The sequence below is a fragment of the Scardinius erythrophthalmus genome (assembly GCF_964197995.2).
Source record: "Scardinius erythrophthalmus genome assembly, chromosome: 22".
In the NCBI taxonomy this organism is placed as follows: domain Eukaryota; kingdom Metazoa; phylum Chordata; class Actinopteri; order Cypriniformes; family Leuciscidae; genus Scardinius; species Scardinius erythrophthalmus.
In genome coordinates, this window is record NC_138242.1 from 25,948,465 (window position 1) to 25,971,293 (window position 22,829).

Sequence of the window (22,829 nt, forward strand, 5' to 3'; positions counted from 1 at the left end):
AACCAACAGCATGACACCTAAACAAGTTCATTCACCCCATATATTTTCATTAAGTAGAAGTCTGACCGTTTATAAAGTTCTCTGTGTCCTACCTTGTTGTGATATGAGCAGACGGAGGACAGGGAACGTGCTCAGCGATTCTGTCTTGGCTGAAGCTCTGCTTCTCTGTAACCACAGAGACTGTGACTTACTCTGAATGTGCCAGAAACAGCCAATAGCTGAGCAGCCTCAGCCGTTCCGACACGCGCACTCAGTTTCACAAGGAATTTCTTAAAAGCTCTCTGTCAATCAAGCATATCCTCAAGGTTTCATGTAATTGGTTTCTCATCTTTAGAGAATATGACGTAATATGGTTCATTACAATCCTCTCAAAAACCTGCCCTTTGCTCTGATGCAGTGATAAAGTTTAAGATCAGGTAACTTAGTTTAATGTGTTTAAACACTTGTCACTTCTTTTTTTATTTTGATGTGTGTCATGTAAACATACATTAGACTGGCAAAAATAATATTCTTAATCAGTATTTTTGTCTTGTTTATTGTAAAAAATATCAAAGCAGGATAAATTTACAAACTCACTAAATGCGTAACATTAAAACTTGTTTTGAGAGAATATATCGAATTTAATTCGGGATTTTTTTAACCCCCACTAGATATTTTTTCTGTTGTTTTTCTTGTTCTACAACTCAATAATTCATTTTGTTAGATTTATGGTTTAAAAAAAAATCCTGTCAAAAATGTTTTTTTTTGCCAGAAAGCGCCTTAAGATATTTAACAATTGTGGTAAATTAAAAAATGTAAGTAAATGTAAATATGACGGCAGTGCTGATTATGAAAATAACATTTGGAGTGTGAATGTCGGCAAGATAGGCTAAAACTAAGTTTGTTTAATGTAATATTATTTATAATAATAAGTCACCTTACATAAAACTTTGCCCGTGCAAAGGGAGGTTTTGGGAGGGGACAGAAACAAGGGTAACACTTTACAATAAGGTTTCATAAAATTAGTCATAAATAACATTAGCATTTTCAGCATTTATTAATCTTAGTTAATGTCCATTTCAACATTTACTAATACACGATTGAAATCTAAAGTTGTATTTGTTAAAATTAGTTAATGCACAGTGAACAAACAATAACTGATGTATTTTTTATTAACTAACATTAACAAATATTAATAAATACGGTAACAAATGAATTGCTCACTGTTAGTTCATGTTAGTTAATACATTAACTAATGTTAACAAATGAGACCTTATTGTAAAGTGTTACCGAAAAAATCACTTTGTTAAAAAATAAAAATAAAAACAGAAAAAAAACTTTACCAAAAAGCTAAATAAATTACATAACAGTCAACTGAAAAACATTATGTACAACATGATGGCACTCAAATATGAATCATGTCATAAGCAGATTTTTTTTTTTTTTTTTCAGATCAGTCTCTCAGTCCTTTCCATCCTCATCAGCAAGTACAAGCTGCCGGCATTGTAATCTTGCTTTGAAGAGCTTACATGTATTTCTCAGCTGAGACATTTCATTGGCAGTGCTGTGGAGAAGACAGTAAGAATATTAATATTAATATTATTCTGCATGCAGTTGCTTAGATAGATAGATCAAAATCCAGTTCAATCCAATCAATCAATGAAATCAATGGATTTGTCTGCGATCTGTCAATAGAGAGGATGATGGGATTGCAGTTAGCACATTTACCCTGCACTGGCGAGCCAAAATGAGGGGATGACAAAACAGAAAAAACAATGAATATGCCGAACATCGCAGGTTTTAGCATTCATTTTGCACCTTACGTAATGCAAGCCAAGGATTATTACATAACTGTCTTTTTGGCTGATGTTATGAAAGACCTTTTGAACAGACACAATGTCTTAAAAGCAACCAAGGGCAAAGTGCTCAATTATAGCCGATGAACGGGAACGGTGCATTACTCTGGAGGAGAGAAAAAAATACTATGCTAATTCACACATTAGCTGTCGGAAACGGCTGAACCTATAATGAAACAAAATAAAGAAATGAATAACATGTCCTAAAGATATCTAAAAGCCATTATGTTTTATCAGCCATTGCACACATTCACCATGGTAACCACAGTCTCCGCCACAGAAATTGTTACTACAATAAAGGAATATGGGTTTTCCTTTCTGATTCCTTCTGTAATTTTGTTGTATTTTAATTATTTTTGACAGTGTCAGTAATGTCTTAAAAGTACCGGATTTTTGAACTAGCTCATGTTTGCTTTTTTTTTTTTGTCATTAACGGTTTACCATGGTACATTTTTTGTAAGGAAAGTTTTGCCACTAAAGTTTGATTAGCAATCTTGTTATATTACTCATGTCCCAAAAAAAGTATGACAACAGCAAGTTAATGTCAAAGCAGAAATTATTTTATTATTCATATAAAAACAAGACAGTTGTTATAAGACAAACAATAAGTTTAATTTCATGCATGCCATGCATTTGTGTTATTTAATATTATTATTATTAGTAGTATATAATATTATTACTATATGTGTGGATGCTCCAAACACAATGCAGCATATTTCAGTTGATTATAAACATTAAAGTCTAGTATTTTTAGTAGTCTTGCTGCCGGATATTTCTTTGCATTCTGAAAGTTACAGTAAGGTTCGACATCAGTTAAAACATTAGGTATCATGAACTAAACTAAACTGTTTTAAAGAAATTATTAATCTAGGTTAATGTGAATGTATACATATTTTATTGATAGCTTCTGTTTATTCTTAAAACATTTACTAACGTTAATTTATATACTTATAATGTAGAAATTAACATTAACCGAGATTAATAAATGCTATAAAAGTGGATGTTCATGATAACTGATGCATTAAAAGGAATAGCTCACTCAAAACTGAATATTCTGTCATCCTTTTACTCAACCTTATGTCGTTCTAAACCTGTATGACTTTCTTTCTTCTGTCGAACACAATAGAAGATATTTAAAAGAACCAAACAACATTGGAGTCCACTGACTTCCATTGTCAAGACATTTTCTAAGATATCTTCAGGTAAACGAAGGACGATAACTATAATAATGATAACTATGAGAATAGAGTCCAATCACTTTTTAGAAAGATTTTTTTTTCCCAGCTGATAAACAAAGACATTAACAGCCAATCAAAATCGTTTCTGCTTTAAAGAGCTTGCTTCAATTAAAGTGGCAGCTATGAAATAAGTGCACAACAATATTGTGCATTGCTGTGGATGCTATTATTATCGTTCTTGGTGTGAACGGACCTTAAATGATGACAGAATTTTCATTTTTGGGTGAACTCTCCCTTATATGAAACCTCATTGTAAAGTACATTTACATATTAAACACATGTAAGGAACTAAGAAATGTTATTGGAAACCAAAGTGTCTCCTCAATCTTCGAATGGTACCTGTGGCTATCGGGTCTTCAGTTTCATTTCCAAACGTGTGTCTTCCAGAGCCGGAGGTTCTGATGGCACCAGGCCTGATCTCAGAGCGGTACACTACACTGTTGGGCTTGAAGATCTTGCTGTGGTAGCCCAGAGGGTGGTACGACAAAGGAGCTTCATCATCATCATCATCATCACCAATAACTACCAGTTCAGCCTGGATTCCTTCATCTTCCTCATCGGATTCAGCATTCTGATAACCCATGAAGATCATGGTAACAGGCTCACCGGATTCCACCTCGGGTGGGAGTAAGCTCACAAAGTTGAGACTAGAGTCTTCCTTCGGATTCAGAGGGGAATACCGTCCGAATCCCAGCCCGGAGTCTGCCGTTGGAGTTATCCGAAGCTGTTCCTCACACTCCTGTATGGGAGAAGATCCTGGGCTGATCCTGGTTATGTCGCTGTAGTCATTGTTAGCATATGGTCCATTTTGAGCTGGTTGGTTGGTTTCCAAATACTGGTTGGTTTTAGTGGTTGGAATGTAAAGAGCTTCTTGTTTGGTACATTTCTCAGCCTGAAAAGGACTCTGGTTCTTGTTGGGCATCTGAAGGCCATGAAGACTGATGTAACCTCTTTCTGTCCTCTGAGGGGTTGTAGGTCGACTGAATGGGCTTGAAAACACAGGTTCGTGGTATTCCACATCTGATGGGACTTTCTTCTCCGAGGCTTTCATCAGAAGTTCCTCTACTTCAAGAGGGCTCATCTCGTTCATGTCATTCTGGGAGTCCTGGCCATCAGGTGGCAAGGCGTAGACAGATTTCCGCCCATCTTCAAAAAGTTTGATGCCTTGCTGTTGAAGATCCAGAGGTGCGATGGAGGTCGTGGAGAGGATGTGACTCTCACCGGTGCGGAGATCTTTTTCCACACTGATCTTCATGGTGTATGTAGCTGAAAGGAAAGAAAAGCGGTAAACACAAACCACTGCGAATCAAATCATGAGATTAAAAAAAACAAACAAGAATTGAACCATCATTTAAATAAATGTATATATATAAAAAATTGATTAGCAAAAAAACAAAGACTTAAATATATCTAAAACACAAAAGATTTAAAATACATTATTATTCAAAAGTTTGTGATTGGTGACATTTATGTTTTTGTAAGATTTTTTTAAATGTTTTTGAAAGAAGTCTCTCTTTCACCAAGGCTGCATTTATTTGATAAATGACAATTTAAAATAATATAATATAGAATATAATAAAATATAGAATATTTTATAATGTAATATTTTAAAATAAAATTGAATCCTGTGATGGCAAGGCTGAATTTTAAGCATCATTACTCCAGTCTTCAGTGTCACATGATCCTTTAGAAATCATTCTGATATTCTGATTGGCTGTTTTAGACACATTTCTTATTATTATAAATGTTGAAAACAGTTGTGCTGATTAACATTTTTGTTAAGAATTTTGGAAGAATTATTCTATTTATTATAATTAATGTGCTTGAAAATACCCCTTACCTGTGGTAAAAAACACAGTAACACATGGCGTCTTGAGGCTTATTGCTTTAATAAAAAAATTGTGATCTTGCAATAGAGACAGAGCGCATTTAGTCTCCATTGACTTTGCATTGCGAGAGGCTGCCTCCTTGTCATTTCTTGCTTCTAACAGAAGACAGAAAAATGCCTAAAAGCTGCTATGTGACAAGGTGTACAGCAAACAAGCTAAAAAACCCAGAAATAAGTTTTCATAAGCTGTCGACCCCAAAAAATGAGTGTTTAGGACATAAAAGTGGATACAGGCTGTTGAGACAGAGCGTCACGTGTCTCATTACTCTGAGAACTAACGTACGGTACGCCCGCTGGAGGAGACGGTAATCGGCAACACAGGATAGTTTATCTTACAGAAATATAATATATAAAACTGACATTTGGACATTTGACTCACCAGTGACCAAATGTTTAACTTACTGCACACATGGTGTATTTTTAGTGCATACTGAGTGTCAGGATCCCACAATTTACCCATTCGTTCCAGCCTCTATCCACTTTTATGTCCTCAAACGCTCGTTTTTTGGGGTCGACAGCTTATGAAAACTTATTTCTGGGTTTCTTAGCTTGTTTGCTGTACACCTTGTCACATAGCAGCTTTTAGGCATTATTCTGTCTTTTGTTAGAAGCAAGAAATGACAAGGAGGCAGCCTCTCGCAATGCAAAGTCAATGGAGACGGTTGGATTGTTTTCCCCTTGGTGGGCGTGGTCTTCAGATTATGACGCGTTGCGCTCTGTCTCTATCTGTATCTATATACAATATCCTGTTCAGTGTTCAGATGGTGTTAACTTGATTTCATAATTCTATGTCATGCCCATAATTACAGTCATGGACACCATCTTTTTCATGTTTATAAATGAAAAATGAAAGACAGCATTTACTGTATGTACCTTGAATTGCTATAATTACAGAAGTGGACAGTTTGATGACATGTTTGCACTGTCTAAACAAAATATTCAGGAAATCCTAAATTATATCAGCAAATAGTTGCCTTGCGTTGTACCTTTTTTCTCCTGCTCTTCGTCAGTTTTGTGTTTCCCTGGTGCGACACTTCTCCTCCTAGTTGTGGGAGTATAGCTCTTCGGGACATCAGGTATAGCAGTGTAGATGTATTGGACTGGCTCTGTAGGAAGCAACATAAAGGTCTGTTGAGGAAGTGTCAAGGGAAAAGTGCATTACAAATAGCAATATAGGAAAAAGAAGAAATTGATTTACCTGGGAGGATATTTGCGTTTACTTCCTGTGGGGAAATACAGTAGTTTGCGCAGTACCAAAACCAGATTTGATTGAAGATATAAAACAAAACCAAGTTTCACACAAATCACATGAGGTCACATATCATGCAAACAGATCCTTTTCTCACAGCACCAACTGGCATCAAACAATTTTATCTTGACGTCAATTTGAAACCGAGGGGAATCTTCTTCACAGCATGTTGCATTGTAGTGATTTCCCTAGTTCCCAACTCAAAAGCGGATCCAATTTAAGGGGCTCGGTGTTGTAATAAGCCGTAAGGAGTCTCCAGGCCTTTTAAAGTGATTACACAAGCAATACCTTTATGACGTCCTCTGGAGTTTTCTCCACCTCCTTCAGTTGTTTCAGAAGAATCTCCTCTTTTGCAGAAATCTCCAGCTCTTGCGTCTCCAGAGCCGCAATCTCCAGCTCTATTCTGCAAAGACGCAGGGAATGTTGCTACATATCTTGACTCTCTTTCACTAAAAGCCAGTAATCAGGTCAAAACACAGCTAAAAATGGGTGAGTCAGCCTTTAGTCATTTCAGTCCCAAGTTATGGAACTCTCTTCTTGAGAAACTACAAGCAATCGACTCACTATGCAAGTCTCTCAAAACACATTTGATCACTAGGGTCTTTCTTTGATTTATTTTTTTATTTCTGAGAATGCACACATGTATTTATGATCTGTAAAGCACTTTAAAAGGTGCTATATAAATAAAGGTGCTTTACTTATATAATTTAGCTTATTTTTCAATTAAGTTATATGTAGATGAAATAATGCAACATAATATTTTTACTTAAATGCGAGGTTCACCCAAAAATGAAAATTGTGTCATGATTTCATCACCCTCATATCGATCCAAATCTGACTTCATTTATTCTGTAGAACACAAAACTTTTTCAACTTTGAAAATGTTTTAAATGGTTTTGTCCACACAATGAAAGTCAAAGAGGTCCAAAACACTGAATACAACCTACTTTCATAGTATGGACCAAAAAAAAAAACCTTGGTCTTCTTTTGTGTTTCACAGAAAAAATAAAAGTCATATAAATAAAGTCATAAAAGTTTTGTTCTACATGAGGAAATGATGACAGAATAAAAAATGTTTGGTAAACTATGTCTTTAATTTTTGTAGTGCAAACCACTTCAATTTGTATAATATATATATATATATATATACTGTATAAATATATATGTGTGTGTGTGTGTGTGTGTGTGTGTGTGTGTGTGTGTGTGTGTGTGTGTGTGTGTGTGTGTGTGTGTGTGTGTGTGTGTGTGTGTGTGTGTGTGTTATATTTATATATTGCAAAGGGATTGTACACAAACATTTCAGAATAACACTAAAAAAGATACATTGTACATAAATATAATATAATATAATATAATATAATATAATATAATATAATATAATATAATATAATATAATATAATATAATATAATATAATATAATATAATATAATATAATAAAAAAAGATTTAAACAAAACAAGTAGCTCCATTTTCTTTTGAACGAGAGCTTCACCATTATGGCACATTATCCATATATGTAATCTAATTCAGTAGTTTATTTTATTTTTTTATTTTATTTCATATATATATATATATATATATATATATATATATATATATATATATATATAGTAACAAATGTATAAAAAAATGTTTCAGACCTTTTTGAAGTAACCTGATTTCATGAAAATCACTCTATATAATGGCACCTCCTTGTGTAATGTTTCGGTATTGTTCAATCTTTAACATTCCTCAAGCCTATGGCATGTGCAGAGAGCTGATGATATCAAAAAATGAGTTTTTAGTTTCAGAATGTATACCCTCATTTATGTTTTGAGCGAGGCCATGAACCTATACGCCAAGATAACTAACATGAAATGACCAGCCACCTCTGTCCTGTGATTGTGGAGATTTTCATCTGATTGCTTCTTTTGCTCTTAATCCAACTGGTTTAAACTGCAGCCATCATATTGAAGAGTCTATTTGAGAGCGCTCTTTGGAGATTTGAGTCCTTTAAATCAACCTTAACAACTTCTTGAAAGCAAACTTCCATTCCATCTAAATAAAGCTCCACATGGAGAAACCAGGCAGAGAGTGTTTCACAGATATACTGTATTGCAGCTTATGGTAACTTGAGAGCGGTTCATTTTCTATCTGAAAAAGATTTTTCCTCAGTTATTTCGTCCTTTTGTTGTGTTAGTCATGCTTCCTGCGCCAGGTATGACCTCCTGCATAATGATTGTTGTTTTTTTTCCAGACAAAGCTTGTCGTAAGTCAACAGGCTCTCACTGCCAAGACGGGTTGTGTAAGTAGACAGTTTATGTAATACTGTGAGTGAGGTCTATCTGTCTGAACCTTGGCTAACACTGAAAGCCCATCACAGTGGTTAAACAGGAATAATCCAATTGCTTAGTTCTCACAATCAGGAAGTCGAGAACCTTGCAAACCATTAGTGATAGCGTACAAACTTTTTTTTCACTTTTTATTTGTAGAGAGTACCTGTCGATATTGCTCTGCAGGAGTTTAGTCTTTTGTTGGAAATCTTCAGTCTGGGCCTTCACAGATTCTTGCTCCTCTTCGCTCTGGGTGCTCAATCCATCCATCAGCCATTGTTCTCGTAGAGTTTTTTTCTGTTCGTGCAAAGAAAGCAACACAGCATGTTGTATCAGGATAATTGACTTTTATTCTTTACATTACAGTGTTGTAAATTAATATAATAAAATCACAAAATGCAAACACAATCTGTTGCAATAATATAATGATCATTAGACATAACAAATGTAAACATTAATTGAACTATTCACCTTTTGATATACTTTGATATACTATTTGAATACTTATTGGAATATGTTTTAATAATAGTAAATTCTGTATTCTTAAATATTTAAGTTACAAATACATATATCTCTCTCTATCTCTCTCTATATATAGAGAGAGAGAGAGACAGAGAGATTTAATTACATAACAGCACATACCTTTAGATATTGTAGCTTTAATTTCTCTTCTTCAGTGTTCCTTCGTTTCTTTTCTATCTCCTCTCGGATTTTTCTTTTGTCCTGATGAGAAAACAGAGTCATACTATGTAAAGTATAATAAGATCCTAAACCTTTTTCAGTTTCACCTTGACCCCATGCTCTTTTGTTGTTTCACGTCTTGCTATTAACACAAGCATGCATGGGGAGAGAACTAATATAGTCTTTTTGAGAGGGAGGCTTTGCAGCATTATTTTTAACTCTCTAATAAACTATGACTTCATATATAAAATGAACAGCTCAAAGGCTGTGTGTGGACAGAAATAACACATGGACAGATATCTCCATATATGCTCTGAATGTTCTTTGATGGAGTTCACATACAGTACTGACAGAAACTGATATACATGGATTAATCTCTCTGATTTGTTGTCTGGCCATTAACTCTTTCGCCGCCATTGATGGAATTTTCTAGCTTTTCTAGTTATACGGTAGGGGGCGCTATAACACATCTTCTGAAAGAGTTCTGAATCTCCAGATCAAAACACATGCAAAAAAGAAGCACAAAACAAGTGATAAAAGCATTGCTTTGAAGTCTTAAAAAAAAAAAATGAGATTTTCTCAGCTTTAAGTTCAAAATGTTGCTTTTTTAAATGAAACTTACTCGCATTCAAGTGTTCAAAAAGCTAGAATAAAACGTAATGTTTGTTTGTTTAAAAGTAGAGACTCTGTTCTTTGTTTTGATATATTGAATGTTCAGATATTCATACAAAAATTCTGGGGGCCATCAAAATTTTGAGAAAATTATAAAAAATGCTGCCGGTCACAAAAATTCCGGCAGGGAAAAAGTTAATGGTTGTGTGGTTCATATCATCAAGGCCACAAAAAGTATTAAGACTATAATTCTGGGATTAAGTGCTTTTATTTAAATGACACACTAAAAACTCTCACCTTATCAAGGTTACCAGACATAACGGAGAAAAATTCATCTGTTATATACACGTTTCAAACACCTAGAAAGGTTTTGTGATTACCAACTTGACACCAAAGCCAAATAACAATATATAATGTGATAATATTTCCCTTGCCAATATAAAACCTCGATTCTCCGTTCCACAAAACCAAAAAGAACAGCCTGATACTCAGAGCCGGATTAACGCAAAGGCAAACTAGGCACGTGCCTAGGGCCCGATTGGCGGGATGGGGCCCAGACAGAGGGACAAAAAAAAAAAAAAAATGTACAAATGTCCTATCTACAATTTATTTCAATATTTATTTATTAACTAAAAATAGTGACGATGTTTATCTTAACCATAGACTGTTACATTACTACAGTTAAACCAATTAATGTGTCCGTTACAAAGCGGGTGCCGGCTTCTGAAAGTATGTGTAAAGAACGCATCCATTAGATGCTGCGAGGCAAAAGCCTAATAAGCACACAAAGAAGCACATCTCATACAGCATGGATGTGTTAGTTGTCGTCATCTATTTTGGAGTGATTGCAATGTATTCTAAATATAAACTTGTACTGTAGATCAGCGTCATTTCTGGAAAAATCATTCACCGCTTTATTGCGAGTTTAAAAGAGCGCGAGCGTAACGTGCCCAAGACGCGACGCTTTGAATTTGCGCGTACAATGAATAACATCGCGTCGGGAGCTGACTAGTAAAAAAGCTACACAATTAAAAGACAAGACGTCTGTATTCTAAGTTAAAAAGCCAACACACTACAACATTTTTAAATGTTTCAAATAAAGGATCTCATATCTATGGGTCTATCTTCTAAATTCTGCTGATGATTAGATTCCTGACATTACGCCAATAATATCACTTTATATATTTTTTTCTGCTCAGTAGCGATCGTGTCTTTCTCTTCCACTTGATTTGTGTATAGCATATTTAAGGTAGCAATGCAATATAAAATCACTTATGCTCATCTACTGAAGTGGGATTCTGGAACTGTGAATAAATTGAATAAAACAGCAAAATAACAACAACAACAATAACATCTTCATTAAACAAAAAAGAGATTACCTTAGATAAAGTTTGATTAATATGTACATACAGTACCGGTAAAAGTCTGGACCCATTACTATTTTTAATGTTTTTGAAAGAAGTTTATTATTATGCTCTACAAGCCTGCATTTATTTGATCAAAAATACAGAGAAAAAAAAACAGGAATATTCAGCAAGGATGTGTTAAATATATAAAAAGTGACAGTGAAGACTTTTTTAAAACAACTTTTTAATAATCAAAGATCCTGAAAAAAAGTATCACAGGTTATAAAATAAATATTAAGCACCATTTCTAACATAATAAATCAGAATGATCACGTGGCACTAAATTCAGCTTTGCATCACAGAAATATAAAGTATAGTAAAATAGAAAACCATTATTTAAAATTTTAACTATTTTCACTATATTATTTTTCTGTATTTTTGATCAAATAAATCCAGGCTTGATGAGCATAAGAGACTTCTTTCAAAAACATTAAAAATAGTAATGTGTCCAAACTTATGTACTGTGTAAGTAAAAATATACTGCTTTTAAAATTAAATGTTGTATAAATAAAAAGGTTAGGAATCATATTTGTTTCAAGTGTTTTTTTATTGGGGGTGGGGGGCCTCCAACATGAATTTTGCCTAGGGCCTCCTAATGTCTAGAACCGGCCCTGCTGATACTCACTGTTATAGCCTGCAGTCTCTCTCGCAGCAGGGTTTCCTCCTCCATTATGCTCCTGACACAGAGAGAGAGAGAGAGAGAGAGAGAGAGAGAGAGAGAGAGAGAGAGAGAGAGAGAGAGAGAGAGAGAGAGAGAGAGAGAGAGAGAGAGAGAGAGAGAGAGAGAGAGATAAACAACCTATTCTCACTAACAACCCTCCGTCAATGTCTGTCTAGAAGACTATAACAGGTTGGTAACAAGCTTTGATTGGCACATGTGGGTTGGCATGAGAGAAGTTTTGGTAGGGGAGACTTGATGGTGGGCGTCAAAGCTGGAGGAAAGGAAGGAAGACTTGTTGGGGGCTCTTTCACCCACTATCTCTCTGCCTGCAGGATGAATGAGCAGATAAAAGATGAAAGATGTACAAAAGGGTGTGTGTGTGTGTGTGTGTGTGTGTGTGTGTGTGTGTGTGTGTGTGTGTGTGTGTGTGTGTGTGTGTGTGTGTGTGTGTGTGTGTGTGTGTGTGGGGGTTGTTTCTATCCATGATGTGCTAGCTAACCATAACTTGCATAGCTAGCATGTCACTCTTTGACACTTCATGTGTCAGATATCTCCACGTGGAGTGCTTTGCCCATGGGACAGAGTAACATAATGTCTCATGTCAATAAATAATAGATAAATACAACCTGGGGTCATTTAGCTTCCACTTAACAGAAGAGGTTGCGTTAAGTGCAACTTCTGATGATGCAGTATGTAAAAATATATATTAAATGAAGACTGTGTAATTGCTGCACCAAATAATAATAAAAATAGTGGCATCAAAAGAAATTGCAAAAGAAATTTTACATTTCCTGAAGAAAATGGCACTTGTGTGTGCCGCTATGATGCTAAAGTGTTGTAGGTGGTTGCCAGGGAGTTGCTACGGCATTGCTATGATGTCTTGGAACTTTTAGAACATGTGATAAGATCACTAGGATATTATTGTATTTGCTAGATGATCAAAAGAGCCCTCCTAAAATAGCATTACTTCGTATTATTCTAATAATTATTATTATTATTTAAATTAGCAAACACAACTATGGTTTCCGAACAGGTTTCCCTATTGCCAAATCTTTCTCTGCACAATAAAATGTAATTTCAGCTTTATATAATCTCTGGTGCATGATATCAATTTATCAAGTTTATTTATCAAGAGATGGAGCTGAGCACAGTGAGACAAACCATTTCTGTAAATATCTGCTTTGTATTTGTTCAGTGCAGTATTGATGTCATGTATCTTGAATTTCATGCAAGGCCATTTCTCAGATGTTTGGACTTGCAAAGCAAAAGTTGTTGGGTTAAGAATAGCCCACTGAAGACAGACCTCATCCCCTTTGTACAGAAATAAACACATGGTCAGCAAGATATACACTCTGTTGTCACAGGTGGACTGCAAGGTTAAATGGCATTCAGATAACGACATGTGGTTATGAAACACACGTGAATGACCGAACCCTCTGAGGCCCTGTGATCTGCTCAGAAACACAGGTGTGATATAAAATGTCACCCCCAAAAGTTTTTTTTTTCCTATGTTAACATATTTCCTATTGATACAGGACGTTTTGGTGAGGAATATTGAAATAGGCGAGTAATTTCCGAAATACAATTTAAAAGGTCAATTTTAAAGGTAATTCCGGTATTTAGCACTTGAGTCTCTTTTCTGGTTTGTTTTGGATGAACTAGCGTGGTGGACACAGAAATTTTGACGATGGGTCCTGTCTCGACTTTTGGACTCGTTTAGAATCGCCTTTGACCGCTTCAGAGTGGCTGGCTACGGGCATGCACGAACATGTCCTTAAAACAACCCTTAACGTTCGTTTTCAAAACTGTGTAACTCACCGAGTGGTTAGTGGTGTTCGTTGATGATTAAAAACAAATATATCGGCGCAGTGCATGATTTCAATCCGTTTTATTTGGTATAGTGGAACAATTTTTTCAGATACCTCACAACCGCGCATAAACTTCCGCTCGACATTTGAGTCTGAAGCGCAGTAATATCAACGAGCAATGAGTCATCCAACACACAGAAATCAATGGGATTTTACAAAATGCCTAATAAAACACGACATAAACTGTATTTCGCTACGCTACTTGTTTTTAATCATCAACCAACACCAGCACTAACCAGGTGAGTTACACAGTTTTGAAAACGAACGTTAAGGGTTGTTTTAAGGACATGTTCGTGCATGCCCGTAGCCAGCCACTCTGAAGCGGTCAAAGCATAGACTGTAAAAAAATTGGGTCAAAGGCGATTCTAAACGAGTCCAAAAGTCGAGACAGGACCCATCGTCAAAATGTCTGTGTCCACCACTCTAGTTCATCCAACAAACCAGAAAAGAGACTCAAAGTGCTAAATACCGGAATTATGCTTTAAGTAATCAAAGCTAATTTATAGGAAGAAGTAATAAAATAAAATAAAAATAATAACAATAAAAAAAATTCTATAGTAGATACTGGATATTTTTTATTTTTCTAAAATTGAAAAGTTGATGTTCAACTTTTAGGAGTACGTAGCCTATGGCTGGCTTCAAAGCTAACACATATGGGCTAAAAGTCACAATTGTAGATTTCATGGGGCCAAATCCTTTACAAACTTGAAAAAAGCTATATTTCCTGGTTGTGCCCCTCTCTCCCTGGCTGAAATGTGACCTATGCTCCATCTGACAGGTGAAGAGTTCAAACAGTAAAGCCCATTGCGACATGGACAGAGTGTGCTAACTGCTAAGCGTTGTCACATGTGGTCTTTGGTTTAAAATGTCAGGCTTGTCCCTTTCTTAAAAACAAACAGTCCTGAAAATGTGTGTTGTCTCTGATGAGGATCCATCTGACATCAATGTGACTAACATCCTGCACTAAGTGTAATGCCTGCTCAGATTGCACCCATCCTCTCTGACTGGTGACTGTACACATTTCTGACACCCTTGACGCTATCTAACAAATAGATCTACAACAAAGCAAACAGGCACTATTTTGTTTTTAAATCTAAATGCAGTTAGTGACCTTAACACATGAAGTCAGTTCCCCTGTAGATTCTCAAAGGAACCAAGAACTCACAATCAAAAATGACATTTCCCCTGATGACCCATCATGCCTTTAAATGTCTCACCGCTTAACAAGATGCCTCACTAATTTAAGATGCAGATTAAGTAGTATGGCAGAGAGAGATGCATTTACAGATATTAGTGCATCAGGTTTTGTTAGAATGTGCAATCAGAGACGTCCCTGTCCTCACATACCCTTTCAGCACTTAGAAAAACATAAGCATTAGAATTAATTAGAACCAAATAAATATTTTGCATTAAAGCTTAGCCAAACAGACAGTCAATTGATGCACTTAAAAAAAGAGATTCTTTTTTAAACAAACATTAAATAAAGTATATACAGCAACTGCTTTCTGCTTTTACTAACAAATACTCTGCATAGTATTTTGAACATGGTAAATAGTGTGTTTTTCTGGACAAGAACAAGCATTACACTACTAATTAAAAGTTAGGACACACCAACTAATTTAACTGTATTATTAGGCTAGGTAATCAAAGCTCTAAATAACAAATTGAAGTATGGGAATTATGAAATAAAGTACATACATTTCATGAATGAACAAAAAATACATTTCATGAATATTTTAAATTAGTCTAAAATTGAAAAGTTGATTGACAACGTTCAGGAGTACACAGTCATAGATGGCATCAAAGCTAACAGATTCAGTATATGGCTAAAAGTCACAATTTTTAAAATAAAATAAAAGGCATACTGTCTTCTTTTTACTCTCTTTGTCTAGGCAGGTGGTGCTGGGGAGGAGGAGGGGTAAAATAAGAATTTGCATAGCAGGCAGACTTAAGGCCTGTTCACACCGGGACGAATTTCGCACGCGATATTCGCCGACGTTTAACGTCTCGTGACTAAACAAAGGGCGCCAATGTGAGTGTGCGAAAAACGCCACGCGTAAAAGCGTCATTTTTTAAAAAACGCCTCGGGTTCATTTTTTTGGTTTGACGCGCCGCGACAAAAACTATCCGACCAATGAGATTGGCGCTTTTGCTCACGTATCTGGAGCTTCTGAAGTTACAGTAAAACACAACTTGGGGGCGCTCAAACACAAAACGGTCTTGCCGAGCACACATACGTAACGGCGAAGAAGATATATGCCGAGTAGCGTCTAAACACTGCCGGGAAGAAATAAGACGAGGAAGATGCAAGGCAAGATGAATGTAGAGCTGCTGGTCTCGTTGGTGTCGGAACATAAAGAACTGTGACAAATGCGACAGCGACTACAAAAATCTTGATAAAAGAGAAAAAGAGGTATTAAGCGCCATCTAATGTCAGAGAATGAATTTGCATGTTAACTCGGCTCATCGTCAGCGAAAATCGCTTGGGTGTGAACACAAAAAATGCGTTGAAAAACGCTGGCGAATAACGCGCGCCGATATTTGTCCCGGTGTGTACGGTCCTTTAGTGTATTCATTTTAGAGTTTCAAGGCTGAACTATTCATTATTAAGATCAATGTAAGATACATTATGAGCTGGGTTTCCATCCAAACATAAAGGGAATCTTTTCAAAGTTAGCAAAAAAATAAATAAAAAATCAAACAAATGCGAATTAGGTGCGTTTCCATCAAGTTGTTCGAGTGGATGACAGTGGTATTGGTAGTAACCAACAGTAAATAAAACACCATCAGCGGAAACAGCCGATTAGTCACGTGGGTTTAATGTTCGCTAAGCATTTTCATCTCCCATGATTCGCATTAACTCTTTTTCGCACAAGTCAAAAACCACATCAAGCGAGCGTAAAAACTTTTTTGCAAATTAAGGGATTTTTTTTCCCGAAGTTTGGGGTTTCCATTACATGTTTCTGATGTGATACTTCAAAATGAGCATAAAAACAGGGTGATGGAAACATATACTGTCAAAGAAGAGCTACAGCTCGCTTAATTGACATGATGAAAGCCTTAGTTTCATTCATGGTAAAATAATGAGCTCACAGTCAGGTTAGTTGTAGTATTGTAGTTATACAGGGCAGGTCAGGAAACTGATGTTCACCTGTGTTTAATCTGACCTCTTTCTCTGTCCTCGCTCTAAAAATACCTCACCCGCCAAGCACAACAACAGCATGAAATACTTTCTGGTTTATAATGACTCTTTTCCCCCTGGATTTTAAAGCTAACAACATTCCTTTTGCACTTCTTCAATTTTGTAAATGCAGTGTTTGAAAGATGCTCACACAATAGAGCTAATTTATGCAACAAATCAGAATAAATTATGCCCCAGCTAAAAATGATCCCGAGAGAGAGGGAGGATATTATACACAGACTCACATACACCCACACAAGCTTCTGCATATAAATGTCTCCCAGTTTAATGTTCCGAAGCACTTTAGATCCACAGAACTGGAATTCTAATTCCTGCATCCAGAATTCCGATGCATTATCATTCCTCTCTGCTTCAGTCAGCTCAGATTACAGCAGCCTGGCAGGGTTCAGTGAGGGAATTAGGACACCCAGTGTGGCGACAAACAGGAGAAGGTCATGCTAGTTAGTTCTGCCCACGCTGGTTCTCACTGCCAGAAAATAGGGTTCGTCTCACGGCTGGACTGACAGTGCTGGACAGTCAGGCAAACGCTGGCCCCCGACCTCTCTTGAGTTCTGAGATCCATCAGCTGTTAAGACATACACCCCTCTCCTCCTCCAAACCATGCCAACTGCTCTCTTTCTTCCTCTCATCTTCTATTTCCATCTCTCTGATTGCATGACTCACAAGCAGGTACCTAAAAAATACTGTGGTGGCAGCATGGTACAGTGATAGTAGATAGCAACACTTATGTGTCGATATATATGGAGTTCCCACCTTTTAATTTTTCCAGTTGTTCATAATGATAGGATTAGGATTTTTAAGGAAGTTGATTGTACTATTATTTCTACAATTTCTAGACAATGAAATATTTTCGAGCTGAGTATAACTGAAAAAAAAAAATATTTACTATTTTATTGAGTAGATATAAATGTTTTTATGGTTTTTCTGTTTTTGTTTTTCAGATATTAATTTATTTCTAGGAAGATATTATTTTTGTTATAGTACCATTGAATATCATCAATAGTTTTATTAATATTTTGAATCAGATTTTATTTGAATTAGATATATAGTTTTATTACTTTTTTATTTTAGTATTAGTTATTTTAGTACATCAAGTTACACATAATGGAGATAAGAAATTATGCCTTGGCAACTATAGCTGAAATAAAATAAGTTTACTTTTTTTATTTAATTTTATTTAATTTTATTTCAGTTAATTTTTATTTAAATACAATTTATTTTTATAGTTTTAGTTAAATTAAATTAATTAATTAAGATATTAAAAATATATTCACTGTGATATAAAATATAAATTTTCATGAATTTTAGTGATTAATGGATATAATGGATAATGATTTACTAACATTTTCAAATCATGAAAACTATTAACTTAAAAAGTCATAGAAATGTCTATATGGATATAATTTTATTACGTATATTACATATATAATTTTAGAAGAAAAATATATTCACTAATCACTACAGAAATTTCTTTGACTTAATATTTAAAATTTTAATGAATTGATTTTTAAAACTAATATTAATGAGTTTTGCCATGGGATCTCTTTATATACCATAAATCTAAATTAAATTGAAGTTGAAGTTAAATTGAAGTCATGGCAATAATTAGATGTAAATCTAAGGGTTATTATACAGAAATATTTGACAGTAGAATGTTGCAATTGGCCAATCAGAATGAAGTATTCCAGAGATCTGTGTAATACTTTTTTATAACATAGATAATATAATGTGCCGCATATACTGTTACAAGTTTTGAAATAAGAACAGCAGTTTTGATAAGTGAAATTGGTGGTGTAAGGAATTAGTTTTCCACACATTAAAGGCTGCAGACCCTAAATAATTTGACTTTTAAACCATTAGAGATTAGATTAGAGACTGGAGATTATAGGTGTCTGTCTCTAGACTGAATTTGAGCGAGGGACATCGGGCCGCTATAAGAGCGTGTTTGATCGGTATTATATCATGCACCATGAAAACCTTTGATCTCTGAGCTGTGACTGTGGCTGAGAGGCTGTTTGCTGTGATCACAGCAGGATTAGGACATTTTTTAGTTATTGCGTTGCAGATTTTGAAGTTAAAGTGCGACACTGTGGTTCAGTGATGGTATCAGATGGTATTACCAGGGTACTTTGTACTGTACCATGGTACTGCCTGACTGTTTACTATATTAATTTACCCTGTAATATACTGTAAATGGTACTGTGGTGTATATCAGAGTATATATTTTATGGTAATACCTTGAAAAGTACCCTGAGTTTACTATGTTTTTTTGGACATGCACAAAACAGTACAGTGAAAATAAGGGTTAAACATTAAAACTGATCATTACTGGCAACTGATTTCCTCTCAAAAACTCAACAAGCAACTCAAGAAAAAAAAAAATCCTGGTAAAAGTAGTAGACTATTAAAAAAATGTTGTGAATTAGATGTATTCAAATAGATATAGTCAATGTAGTTGCATTACCATTCACTAACCTGTATTGTTTAAAACTTAATTTTTAACTTTAAAATATACATTTTCATGTTTATTTTTATTTTTTAAATGCAAAATCTATTACTTGTTTATGAAAAAACAGACTACTTTCATCTCTCTAGTATCACACTGTGGTCTCTTTCCTAATACAATATTGTAATTTCAAATCAAACTTGATTTATTATAAATATTTTTAACAAAAACTGGTAAGTAGCCCTAAGATGATAGTGTACAATCAACCATTATCACATAGTCATTATCACAAAATAAACCGCAAGTCTATGTGCCTTAATGATGGGGTCCTGATCATCCTGCCAGAATTTATTTTGCAATAACAACCAGCTGACTGAACATTATAATTACTTAAACACTTTTAGTAACCAATCAGACAGTGCTGTGTATCAAGTGAACTACACAGGTTTTATAAGTAACCTTCATCATGAAATACCGACAGACTAAATCATATGTGTATGGACGTGGTGTGCTAGAATATTCGCATGCAGTCTGATTCATATATGTGGGTGGAAGAGAGAAGCAAAGCCTCTCTCTCCCCCCTTGTGGTTTTCCATGTGTGTGTACCGTTCGCAGGTACGAGACTATACAAGACTTCCTGTCACTCTGTGGTGAGTTGAGAGAGAAGAGGGTGTCCCCGGCTAGGGTGATGCCAACACAATGACGCCATAAGCCTCCTGATGCTTTGACACACAACAGCAAACTGGCAGTCTAAAAGTCAGACCCCATTAAATCAGTTCACAAAGGCTTTACGGACCTACCGGCGTCCAGCCAGGACAGCGGGCAAAAAAAGGCAAGCTTAGGGGAATTAAAAGCTTACGAATCAATGGACCCCCCAGCGCTTTTTCACACTGAACACAACAAAAACATACAGAGCAAGTACCTGAACACAACTGAGCTAACCAGTTAACCAAGCATAAGTACTAACAGATTGTTAAGTGACAGGCAGCAAATAACATTTAGAAGGAAAATAGCAAGCTGAATTACACTAAACAGACAATATTTAATCACAATCACAAACAAAAGGAAGAGAGCAATGCTCACCAGTTATCTTCTGCTGATGGTTTTAGTTGGGAAGCGCTGACCGGAATTCAGTCTGTTCCTTCCAGCATGGTTGCATGAGTGTGTAATGAGTGTGTGTGTGCGTGTGTGTGTTCAAGTGCAGGTACTGTAGGCTGAGGGTTGATCCTGTGTTACCATTCACTGGCAGGCTGCCCCCTCTCGCTGTCTCTCTCTCTCTTTAACTCTCTGATTCCCTCGCTTTCTGTCATGCTATCACTCGCTCTCTCTCTATCTCCCTCCCTCTTCTTCATCCTCTCTCTCTGCTCTCGAGCTGTCAGAGCCGGGCTGCTCTACCATGTGTTAGCCCACGTACAACTGCTACACACTGTGCCTACACACACACACACACACACACACACACACACACAGAGAGAGAGAGAGAGAGAGAGAGAGAGAGAGATCAGCTGTTGTTTCTATTACATGAACATGCTGACACACAATTTGTTAAATTACTCCTTAGTCCTCTCCAAAATTAGTTTTTAAAAGAACAGCTCAAAGGTATCGCAAACACTCTAGTTTTATCTAGGGCTTTATCGAGTGTGTATTGTGTGTGTTGTGGTGAACTACCCCCGCTAAGATGGTAATATTATAATCTGTTTCTCTCTATTTCTCTCTCAGTTTCATGCCACAGTGGTGATATTCAAAAAACAGAGTTTCCCCTCACGGTAGATGTTCAAACTAGGCAGATTTTGTGAACAAGGCCTGTAAAAAGCATTGTAATAACATATTTTGAACAGTTTGGGTATTACATTTGTGCATCCTGGACATTTCACACTACAAATATCACCCTAGCAACCACCAGAACAACATAGCATCATGAACATTTTTCAAAGCACTTTACCAACTACATAGCAACACCCTAGTAACCACTTAGATCATCTTAATAACCAGGGCTGCCAACTTTTGAGTTCAGCTTTGAGTGAGATTTTGGGGGTTCACAATTTGATTTTGACAACGCTGTAAAAGACACATTTTACTCTCCTCTAAACCAGATGGCACAAAACTTGCTGCATAAAATATCATAAAAATATTATATTAGTCATATGGTGTTTGCATATAAATGTGTCTTTGCAGTGTATGAACACATCCACCATGAAATGAAAAAAATACATTATCCTCAAAAAGCCTAAACACTCTCAATAATCTCAATGATCGCCCACGATCACTGATGGACTGTCCCGTATTAGCATATTTCTGCCCTCAGCCATTTGTATAGGCTACTGTCTGCCAAGGCAGCACTTTATGTGTCTTGTCTCGACACCCCCCACAGAAGAGAGGGGTGGGGTGAGCAGTTGCTCATTATCATTTAAAGGAACACGCCGACTTTTTGGGACTTTAGCTTATTCACCGTATCCCCCAGAGTTAGATAACGTTAAGTCCATACATACCCTTCTCATCTCTGTGCGTGCCGTAACTCTGTCTGACACACCCACCGCTAGCCTAGCTTAGCACAAATACTGGAGGTAAACGGCTCCAGCTAGCGTACTGCTCCCAATAAGTGACAAAAAAATGCAAACATTTTCCTATTTTCCTTACATGTTGTGATTTGTATAGTCACAGCTTGTACAAATAACAAGGTCACATAAGACACAGCCATTTTCTAACCATATACATACTGGGAACTATATTCTAAGAAGGCGAAGCACTGCTACTTCTGTGGAGTGATTTACTCCAACTCTGAGCGAACTTCAGGTGCCGTGAGCAAATCACTCCACCCAAGTTAGCTTAGAAATCTAGACGCACCCTAGCGGCAGCAAAATGTATTTTGCAGCCAGAGTAGTCTAGAAACTCTCCATAGACTTTCAAGCTGCAAGAACCTAAATTTGTCAGGCCAATCACGTCGCGTATAGAGTAGGCGGGGCGGGCTTAACATATGACGACAGAGTTGCAACGGTTACCTGGCTGCGACTTGAAAACACTGAATGACGGCTGCTGCTGCTGCTGCTGGAGAACAGTCTTTCGAATCGGCTTTGGCCGCGACTCTGGAGGACTTGGAGTTAAGTTTTTCTTTGAGAAAAGAGCAAAGAACGGCACTTAAGTCATTCTTAAAAAAGGAAGATGTGTTCGTCGTTTTGCCGGCCAGATATGGCAAAAGTTGAATCTATTGTTTGCTCCGCTGTTGGGAAAACGCTCTGGTTGGTTGAAGCGCTGTCCAATTGCGTGCAGAGGGAATTTGAAAGACAGCCGTTTATCCCGCCCCTCGGATTGAGCCGTGTCTCTGGTGAGTTTCCATCTTGATGTAGGTCTGGCTTGCCAGGCTACACCCAAGTAGCAGTGCTTCGCCTTCTGAGAATATAGTTTCCAGTATGTATATGGGTAGAAGATGGATG

At 36.3% G+C, this 22,829-nt stretch overlaps 1 protein-coding gene across 1 annotated transcript; it reads right to left on the reverse strand.

Moving 5' to 3' along the window:
* Positions 1 to 1,383: 1,383 nt before the first annotated feature.
* Positions 1,384 to 20,703, reverse strand: LOC308682615 (palmdelphin-like). The gene is made up of 9 exons (XM_081352446.1): positions 20,482 to 20,703; positions 11,847 to 11,898; positions 9,165 to 9,245; positions 8,689 to 8,819; positions 6,499 to 6,613; positions 6,160 to 6,184; positions 5,948 to 6,067; positions 3,413 to 4,339; positions 1,384 to 1,543 (listed from the first exon to the last, which is right to left on the reverse strand). Exons 2-9 carry the CDS (start codon positions 11,889 to 11,891, stop codon positions 1,518 to 1,520), a joined length of 1,470 nt encoding a protein of 489 aa, XP_081208572.1. The 5' UTR covers positions 11,892 to 11,898; positions 20,482 to 20,703; the 3' UTR covers positions 1,384 to 1,517.
* Between the last annotated feature and the right edge of the window lie 2,126 nt (positions 20,704 to 22,829).

Bases quoted from the DNA above. Each gene is read 5' to 3' on its own strand.
- LOC308682615 (XM_081352446.1), bottom strand. From the start codon at position 11,891: ATGGAGGAGGAAACCCTGCTGCGAGAGAGACTGCAGGCTATAACA. The intron at 8,820-9,164 runs GTATGTGCTGTT...TTGCACGAACAG, and splicing joins TAAAGCTACAATATCTAAAG to AAAAAAACTCTACGAGAACA. The intron at 1,544-3,412 runs GTACCATTCGAA...TCTTCTCCACAG, and splicing joins TGAAGACCCGATAGCCACAG to CACTGCCAATGAAATGTCTC.